General features: G+C 34.1%; 2 protein-coding genes across 2 annotated transcripts in view; both read right to left on the reverse strand.

Annotated features, from left to right (window-relative positions):
* LOC105178022 (DDT domain-containing protein DDB_G0282237) overlaps positions 1-5,100 on the reverse strand; it is a gene marked incomplete in the record, with an annotated part of 6,626 nt that extends 1,526 nt beyond the window's left edge. The window contains 8 exon segments of the mRNA XM_011101359.2: positions 81-246; positions 376-803; positions 946-1,292; positions 1,697-1,784; positions 1,872-2,308; positions 3,931-4,103; positions 4,194-4,349; positions 4,885-5,100. Of these exon segments, the coding sequence (XP_011099661.1) occupies positions 81-246; positions 376-803; positions 946-1,292; positions 1,697-1,784; positions 1,872-2,308; positions 3,931-4,103; positions 4,194-4,306 (1,752 nt within the window).
* LOC105178023 overlaps positions 8,970-9,618 on the reverse strand; it is a gene marked incomplete in the record, with an annotated part of 9,837 nt that continues 9,188 nt past the window's right edge. Inside the window, 1 exon segment of the mRNA XM_011101360.2 lies at positions 8,970-9,618. Within this exon segment, the coding sequence (XP_011099662.1) occupies positions 9,191-9,618 (428 nt within the window).

Here is a 9,618-nt window from a genome sequence, read left to right on the forward strand (position 1 = left end):
TTCTGCTATACACATGAATATGGATGTGTCCATGAGCACACACAAAGAGAGGAGAGAGAGGTAGATAGAGAGAGACTCACCCGTTCTTCAGCACTCTTCATCTCTATTGATTCCTTGATCTCATTTTTCATCAATTTATGGATTTCCCTCTTAGATGGATGATTAACATCTTCCGGAGAGGGATTACGTTCAACCTTCTGTTTCTTACCATTCTTCTTGGATGTGCCGTCTCCTTCTTCATTATCACTGAGAAAATATTTTCAAATGAAATAAACAGCGGCCAAAGAGAAAGGTAGGGCTAGTAAGATTTCACATTTAATCCAACTTGCCAACCAATTGTTTACTTGAAGTAACTAAAAATTAATCAATTCCAACCTGTTTCTAGATGAATGATTCTGTTGGGAAAGAACTTTTCCATTACTCTTATCCGGAGTGACTTCATTGGCTATACTATGATAGCCTACACCAGGTTTCACTCGACTCTCTTCTTTAACTTCCTTGCCAGTCGCTTCTGACTTCCTCCGCTCCTTTTCTTCCCTCCTCTTTCTCCCTTCATCCAGTGCTTCATCCCTCCGTGTAGCAGCAAGTGCCTGCCTTTCTTCAATATATTCATCCAACTTGTCCTTGATAGTATCTGTCTCCAGAGCTTGAGCAACCAGTTCACAGAAGATAGCCAGTTTCACACGAATCTCTAATAGGCCATAATGACCTCGCTTGATAGTACTTATGTGCGTGGATAATTCATCACCGCAACTTGTTTCCAAGAAATCGCATAGATATTCACCCCAGGTGACCTGTGTAATCTGAAATGAGATGGAGAGAAAAGAAAAATGAGAACAGATACTTAAACATCAGTTCGCAGAAAGGAAAGGAAGATAATAAATCCATCAGTACTATTTCATGTGATAAATAGCCTGTGATGAATAGTATGTTTCAAATGTTAACCTTTGGCTTCCTCTTTTTCTTTTCCATTGTCATAGCGAATTTTCCATTGTCCTTTACAAGCAAGCGAAGAAGAGCTGAATAAGATTCCACAATTAGCAAAGGAGTGGCGTCCTTGTAGCAAAGAGAATTCTCAAAGTCTTCAAGGGAGAAAGGAGACAAATTCAATAGCCGGCCAAAAGAAGCACAGAAATCCCACACCATCAAAGCATCCCCAACACAATCCATAGGTACACTGAAATCCCTGCAAGGAGAAGGCCTTTCTGTCAAAAGCCTATCTTCCTCGGAAGGGCGCACCAGCAGGTCATCAATAGGGTACTTAATTGACTGATCTTCTGGGTTCTTATTCACTGCAACCACAAATAAAGTTAATGAGACAGAGACAAGGACCAGGTTACACAGTTAAATGAAGGGATGAATGTAAGGATTTGAGATACTCGTGGACTCAATAACTAAAGAGACGAAGCATTAAGGATGTAATAATAATAGCACTGGCCCACAAGACAATAGAAAGAAAGAGATAGTCCAACAGGCAGATAAATAAAATGCATATGCAGACACAAAAGGAAGAAGAGTAGGGAACTAACCCAACCACCACACCCATCCCCATTCCCAGATCTCTCCTCTCTGATCATTACAACTAATCCAACCATAACAGCTTAGGGAATTTTCGCAAGAACACAAGAAAATGCAACAGAAATAGGAAAGCAGAATAATGATGCTTGACTCGAAAAGTATGCCGACTAAAACCTACCTTCATCAGCACTCTTTTCAGGCATTGAGGGTTCAGATGTTAGTTTATTCCTCCGCGTATATACCTTGATCTTCTTTTCACTTGCCTCCTAGGAAAAATCAACAGAAAACATTATCACCTACAGAAGCTGCCAAAAGAAATTAAAAGGATAAAGGAAACAGAATTTCAAATTCACCGCAGCATTTTGTGTCTCTTCAGTCTTTTTCCTCTTCCTATTACAAACTACAAGTCCATTCTGCATGGAAACTTTAATCTTTAATTCTTCAGGAGGAGCAGTTGAGATTCCATGCTTCTTTGCTAAATGATCATGTAAAACCCAAGGAATACTCCGATAAGTAGAATCTTTGATAAAAGACTTGAGGACCCGTTTACTAAACGGCAGATTCTTTCCAGTCAACTCATCACCATTTACCAATGCCTTTCCACTCCTTTTATGGTCGCTGTCAAGCCATGCAATTTCATATTGTCTGTTGTTAGCATCCTCAGTGACTTTTATAATTTTGCACAGATGTAAACGGCCATCCTTTCTTCCATACAATTCAGCACCCTCAGAAAAGGGACCTTGTAACTTCACAGCAATTGAATTGACCAGATCTTTTAAATTCAGCATGCCTGCCATCAAATAATAAAAGTTGTGAGTAGACCAAATCTGTAGTTGAGGAAAAATGTAAGAGGATCTCATTTATTAAAGCAGTTCGTGCATTAAGCAACCTGACGCAGTTCATAAATAATTAAGCTGTAGAACATCCAGATCACCTTTCCGCAAATAGGTGCCATCAACTTGAATGACACATTTAATGCTCAAGTTTTATTGTCAATTTCAGTTATAGCAATCATGACTCTGCAAATAACAGCTGGAATTTCCAGCCATAGCAGCAAAAGGCAACAACTTCCATTCAAAGTTCCAGGAATCTATCCCTCAAACACTTCTCTAAAGTAATGCATGTAATACCTAAAATGAAAACTAGCCACAAGGAGTAATATAAAGGACAAATCTTCATGCCCGTGCAAACAATATCTCAGCTCTATTACAAGAGGAAGCAGCTGAGAATGGACCTCTGACCAAAGAACACCGGAGGTATGAGATGTGTTATAGCCATAGAGAACAGCTTTCGACTAAATTCATTTACGTCAGTTTTTATTCAACAATCAATAAATTTGACCAGGTGCCCATGTTTCTATTTTTATTCATCACATTATTACAAATGCAACATGTACAGAAACATTAAGCGGATAGCATAAAATTGTGTGCTCCAGACAAGGGTCCATAAGTGCACTATGAACAATTTGCGAAATGGAAGGATTCTGTAACTGAACTAAGAGCAGCTCTAACAATTTCTACGCTAAAGTATCATTTTAAAATATATACTTTGTCATCTCTCTATTACCTCATAAAGAACAATGAAACAAAGCAACATATAATAATTCGGATCACCAAAATGAGAATTCTAAATGCCACTCTACTGCATCTCAGAGTGTGGAACTAGTAACTTGATATGGATTGGAATTCACAGCTTCACTAACCCATTAGATTTGATTCCAAAATATGCTGTTGTGAGGCCTCTAGTGCTGACAAATCTTGCTATCAAGCAATAAGGCTGGATATTCAGGAAGTAATTCAGGTCAGGGACTGCTTTCATGCTAGTGCAGCGGACGCAGAGAGAAGGGGAAGGACAGCAAGAACATAAGTTCAAAAGGCTTATGGCCTCGGCAAACAATGAGAGGGGGAAGTAAGCAAAGCATTTGAAAGGAAAAGATCTATTTCAATCTAGAGCAATAAATACTTTTTGTCATCTAGTTCTGTGTGGTTTTGATAAGATGGGTTCTCCGATGGGCTTGCTCATATCCTTTTTCAAATCTTATCACCTCTCATGTACGGTGTCGCATATAATTAATGGAACCCCAACTAACAAAAAAGATCTGCGCAATGATGTACACAAAACTTACACTTTATGGATTCAAAAGAACACCAAAAAAAGAATCAACCATATACCAAAAGAAATCAGAACTTAGTAGTGTGTCTCATATTATTAAGCAAGAACCAGAAGGGAATTATCAAATGTTTGGCTACATCTTTCTGCGACCCTTTGACAGTTGGCACTGCATTTTAGAAATTCAACAACAAAGTGGCTTCCCGCGTGTAGAACAAAATCAAGATGTAGATTTAACAGATGAGAGCAACTACTTTAAAATAAATTTCTAAATGATAAAACACAGAAAAGCAGTGGACTTACTGAACTGGACATCACGAAGCACAGGAGCTATGTATTGGGTGGGTATATTTTGTATTCTTTTGGAAGCTTTGTCTTCTGAATCCAAGGCCTCTTCATAGGTCAAATTGCCCTTCCCTGTAGCTTTACATGTCCAGACTCTTTTGCGATATAAGTTGATTCGCTTCAGATATTCACTGTTACAAATTAAATCGAGGCATTATAAGAATGTCAAAAATAAAATAGTATTTTTGTAAGGATTGGTGCTTGAGTACAAAAAGAATTACTTATAACTTCTGAAGATTTCTTTTGTGAAGCGAATTTGAAAGACGAGCTCTTGGGGCTTTAGATCCTCAGGCTTTTCGACCAAAGCAAATGGCTTTCTTTTATAAAGAGGCATTCTCTTTTTTACGTTAAATTCCTTCAAATTTCAAGCCCATAACCTGTAATACAAGAAAAAACAAGGTTCACCAATGCCAAAAGGAAAAATTGTGATGAACTAGGAACCCACAAGCAGAAAACCAAGCAAATGCAGAAGCTAGACTAACGAGAACCCAGTCAAAAATCGCCTCCAAAAAGGGAAAAAGCAAGAGCCCGGGTGAAAATAACACAGATAACATCAAAACCAAAAACCCAGTCCAAGAATCTAAGAAGCCATCATCAACAACATACCATATGAAAAAAACAACAAAAGAAAAATCCAATTTTGACTAATGTTACAACTCCAAAATCTTTCCAAGAAAAAACCTCACAATTGTAAAAACAAGAATTCTGCATGCATTGAAGCTTTACCGAGTCAATGGCTATTCAAAAGACAAATGTACCACAAAAAAACACAGCAAACAACGAAACACACGGTTTTCATTCAGTTCGCCGAACATAAAATCAACCAAGAAAACATCAACACAAGTCCACATGCAAATTCAATTATTTCCCGCCAGCAGTTGATTTAACAATGAGATGAGAGCAGAAGCATACCCGGGAGAACAAATCGATTCGATTGAGGGGTTGATTGAGAGGGTTTTGATGGCATCTGTGTGTAATGTGTGCGTGTATATATTAAGAGGCGCTAGGAGAGGGAGAAAAGAGAGAGAGAGGCGGTGATGGTACGTTTTTTCGCCAGTAAAGACTGACGTGTTGGTGCTTCGTTCTCCCCTCTCTCTCATGGAATCTCCCTTCCAATTAGGCCTATTTATATTGAATTGAATCTTCATTTTATTCAAACTTTATATACATATATATATATATATATATATATAATAGATACCATATGAATCTTCATTCTTTAATAGTAGAAAAATTATTTCATCTTCCAATACTAAATTTTGATGCCCTGAATTATTGTGCTTCAAACATTTTAGTTTCTTGATCAATAGTATAATTAGGATATTGTTTTGGCTTTAATAATTCTTTAAAATACTTTTATAATGCTGAAAAGATTGTGTTCATATATCCATTTGTTTTTTGTAGTTCTTGCGAACTATTGAAATTGATTAATTTTAACTGAAAGTCGCTGAGAACCCTAAATTTATCAGTTGAGAATTTTACATGTATTGGTTGGAAATACCTTTGGATGAGAGGGATGATTGCAGTGATGGAACGTAAAGAGGACTGTGGTGGAAAGATAGGATCGTCTGGAGAGGAAAAAATGGAGCGGAGGGCGGTGTAGCAGTGATCGTGTAAAGAATATGAACAGAAGTAAAAGTGTTTGACCTTGTGATGAAAAGATAGAGAAGAAAGCTATGCAACGATGGTCGTCTGAAGAAATATAAATAGAGAGTTATGCGATGTAACATGAAAATAAACGAGGAAGATGATTCCCAGGGTTGATATTTTAAAGCGGATTCAAGATAACTAAAAATTGCCTTATTTAGTGCAAAGTTACCAAATATGTATAATAAAGATGCGTTAAGCGATATCCATCTATACAAAACAGTACGGACAGATATCTTGATCGTATCATCAATTTCATTTAAATAATTCATTTAAACTTATGCGAGAGGAATTTTAAATGTAAGTTTTAATAATCATCTAACAGAGCCTTACAAATTCCACCTCCCCCTTGGAAACATTTCTCCCATAAATATTGTTTTTTGTATTTTATAAATTGAAAAGTGCACATCATATGAGAATTTCTTCTTATTTCCACATTATCAAATTGTTTTGATGAATTTTTTAAGATTTTTTTCTTTTTTTTTTTTTTTTGATGTGGAAGATTTTGTGTTATATTTGTAAATTTGGGACCATTTATAATTGAAAAGACGTTCACTTAATTGTGTTGTTTTCATTGGCAACAAAAACACTAATTTTGGGAGGTACATTACATTATTGCATTTTGAGTATATTGTAATTACTATAGGCCATAAAATTTAATTTGTTATAACCATAATAATCCTTGGCTACCTTGGTTATAATTATCGCTACAAACAAGAACCAACTCGTTAATAAATACTCAGTTGGTGAAATTAAGATTTCATAATTATAAGGGCTTAATAAATACTTAGAGCCTGTTTGGTTGTGTTTTCATTTTCATTTTCAGTTTCCAACATTTGAAAATGGGTAGAAATGCTTTACTGGTTTTTGTATGAAAACTGAGAATATGTTTGGATTAGTTGTTTCTAAATGTAGGTATATAGGTGTGAAAATGTTGAATATATGTATATGTATTTTTGATGTGACAGATGACCCAATTGATTGAATATGTGAAATTATAAAATAATCAAAGTGAGTCTTGCCATTTGAAATAATTTTAATTGATTTGAAACAAGAAAAGACATGCTGACCAGATAAGACAAGTATGACAAACTCATGTGACCTATAATTTCCAAAATTTGAGAATTAAAATAGGAATGCATTCTCAATGAAAATGGCTTGACCAAACAAAATCCCAACTACCCAAATAGTGAAAAGTGGAAAAAATCTCATTGAAAATACAACCAAACAGGCTCTTAGTTGGTAAAAAATCGAGGACTTGGAATACTCGGGAGCAAGGTGATTGAAACGAGGTACAAACTTATAAGGGCTTAATTTTATTATGTAAGAATGTTGGGCAATATTAAGAGCATGTGTATGGATTTAGAAGAGCAATTTCAGTAGAAGGGCAAAATGAGCATTAGCTTAATTCGGTCAGAGGAGCAAAATCGAGAACATTTAAAAAAATACAGGATTAGTTTGTCATACCAAAAGATAAAGAACAAATTTACCAAAATTCTAAAGATACAGGATCAAAAGGACATTAAACCCTATATAAAATTGACTTTTTATTTAAAAAGTCCCATAATTTCAACAAAAGTTCAAATTGCAAATTCCCAAATTATGGCAGGTTCAAAAGATGCTTACTAAATCTCTAAATGCTTCCTTTTCTGGACATTTATTAATATTGTGATTATTGTTGTCATTATTTTAAATGGGGAGATTTAATATACATCTATCAATTTAATTAATTAGTACCTCGTGCCATAACACAAAAATATTACAATTAAAAAGTAATAATTTTAAATTATTTAAATTTTATTGTATAAAAATGGCTAATTGAAAAGTAATCTAAAATTAAACATGATAATAATCAATAACAAAAGTTATTAATAGAAATAAATTAAACCTGAATTATGTTGCTAACTAATTTAAATTGAAAACCTTACAAATTTCTTGAATAAATATAAATTGTTATATTATCTAAATTTAAATAAAATAAAGGATAATTTACCAAAAAAACATTGATGAATCTTTTGGATAAAGATAAACAGTCCTAACCTTATCTACATTTAAATTTTATTTTCTTGAAATAGTTGATTGTTTATTTGGTAAAGATAGAATGTAAATAAATTATCCAAATATGCATTAGATGACGCTCACTTGTATGACTATAGTGTTTCTATTTTATTATATTAGTTATTGTCACATGTTTTTACTTCGTGCATGTAGTAAATAATTTTTTTTATATTTTTTAAAAGATATTAGAAATAATATTATAAATAAATAAATCAATATATTATATTAAACATAAAAAAGAAGAAAGAAAGAAAAAATTGATTTATCAATCAATGTAAAATTTGACAAGTTAAATAAGTTAGTTATTTTATCAGTGCAGGGGCATTTTTGACTTCACAAAAAATTTATGCGGCGGTATCATTAACCACCGTTTGTGGTGGAAGGCCATTCCTTTTTATATAGTACTAGTTGTTATAGCACGACGTTCGTGCATGCATATAATAAATAATTAATTATGCTTTAAAATATATTACAAATAAAATAAAATATATTACATACAAAATAAAATAAAATAAACTAATTCAATGATATTATCGACACAAAAGAATTTGACATTGCTATTTTACAAACTGTCGTTTGTGAGTGAAATTTTCATATTAGTATAGATAGATTGTATAAATATATAGATTACAGGGTAAATTACAACAACCTCCAAGTTTGGCATAATTATGAATACCCCTCATTGTTTGAAAAATTAAAAATACCCCCTTAGTATTTGATGGAATTATGTAAGCTTTGGATGAATGTATGAAATTGTCAACTATGCCCTTACTCTATTTTTTGTCTTGTTAAAAAATAAAAATAAAAAATTATAAAAGAAATTCAAACAGAATGGATGAAAAATTTTAAAAATTATAAAAAAATTATCCACTTAGTCAATAAAAAATAAATAAAATTATCATTATTAGTCCATAAGGGCAATTTGATCAGTTCACCACAAAAAATGAATGAGAACCTAATGCAGACTAATGGAAGGCTATTTGTTAAACGACTGTTAAAATAGGGGGATATTGATAATTTTTCAAATAACAAAGAAATATTCGTAACTATACCTAACCTCAGTAAGAGTGGTTGAAAACACACATAAGGATATTTTTTATAATTCAAAAAATTTAGTATCACAGTGTAAACAATCACTATTTATTAGCAAAAATAGAGTTTTTTTTTATATATAATATATATGTATATAAATGTGTGTGTATAGAGGTGCTTGGAAAAATTTAAAACAAGTGCTTTTGAAACTATTACAAACACCCCGGATAGATTTATATTTGGATTTCCATATGGAACTCTTTTACCATTGTCAGTTCATAGAACGAGATTGAGAATTCGGAAAGAAGATCTCTTAAAACTAAAAATAAAACACGAGAAACCTTCGCTATTCCTTCAATTTTACAGACATATCATCGCCTATACACATCAAGATCCCTCACTTTCATCCACCCTTACATATACATCATGATCCAATTCCGTGTGTATATAAAGCACAAGAATACAGTCGATGCATGCATTTCTAAACTCTATCAATCACGTCCAACGATTTCTCATCGCCGAGTCCAAGACGAGCAAACGTGTTCCCAGACATGCGTGCTTCCAATTCATTACCCTCAAGCTTTGCTGCATTGCTTTCTTCAGGACCTGAGTTGCATGCATTGGTCGTTTCTTGGCCCTCGCTCTTGCAGTTCAAGCTCTGCAGCAACTCCTGATCTGCATGGCTCGGAGTTGGCGAGGGGCCATTTGTAATGGGCTGCTCATCAGCTACATTGGTGGATGGATGAACAGGCGATCTGATGGATGGCCTTACAGGGCCTCCTCCCTTGGCGCTGGCCTTGGAACGGCTAACCAAATAATTAAGCCACAACAGCATATCAACTATGTAAGCTTCTGTCTTCTGCTTGTTTGCATGATGAAGTGTCTCAATTTGCATAACATCAATAGGCC

The sequence above is a fragment of the Sesamum indicum genome, linkage group LG15, assembly GCF_000512975.1.
Source record: "Sesamum indicum cultivar Zhongzhi No. 13 linkage group LG15, S_indicum_v1.0, whole genome shotgun sequence".
Classification (NCBI taxonomy): domain Eukaryota; kingdom Viridiplantae; phylum Streptophyta; class Magnoliopsida; order Lamiales; family Pedaliaceae; genus Sesamum; species Sesamum indicum.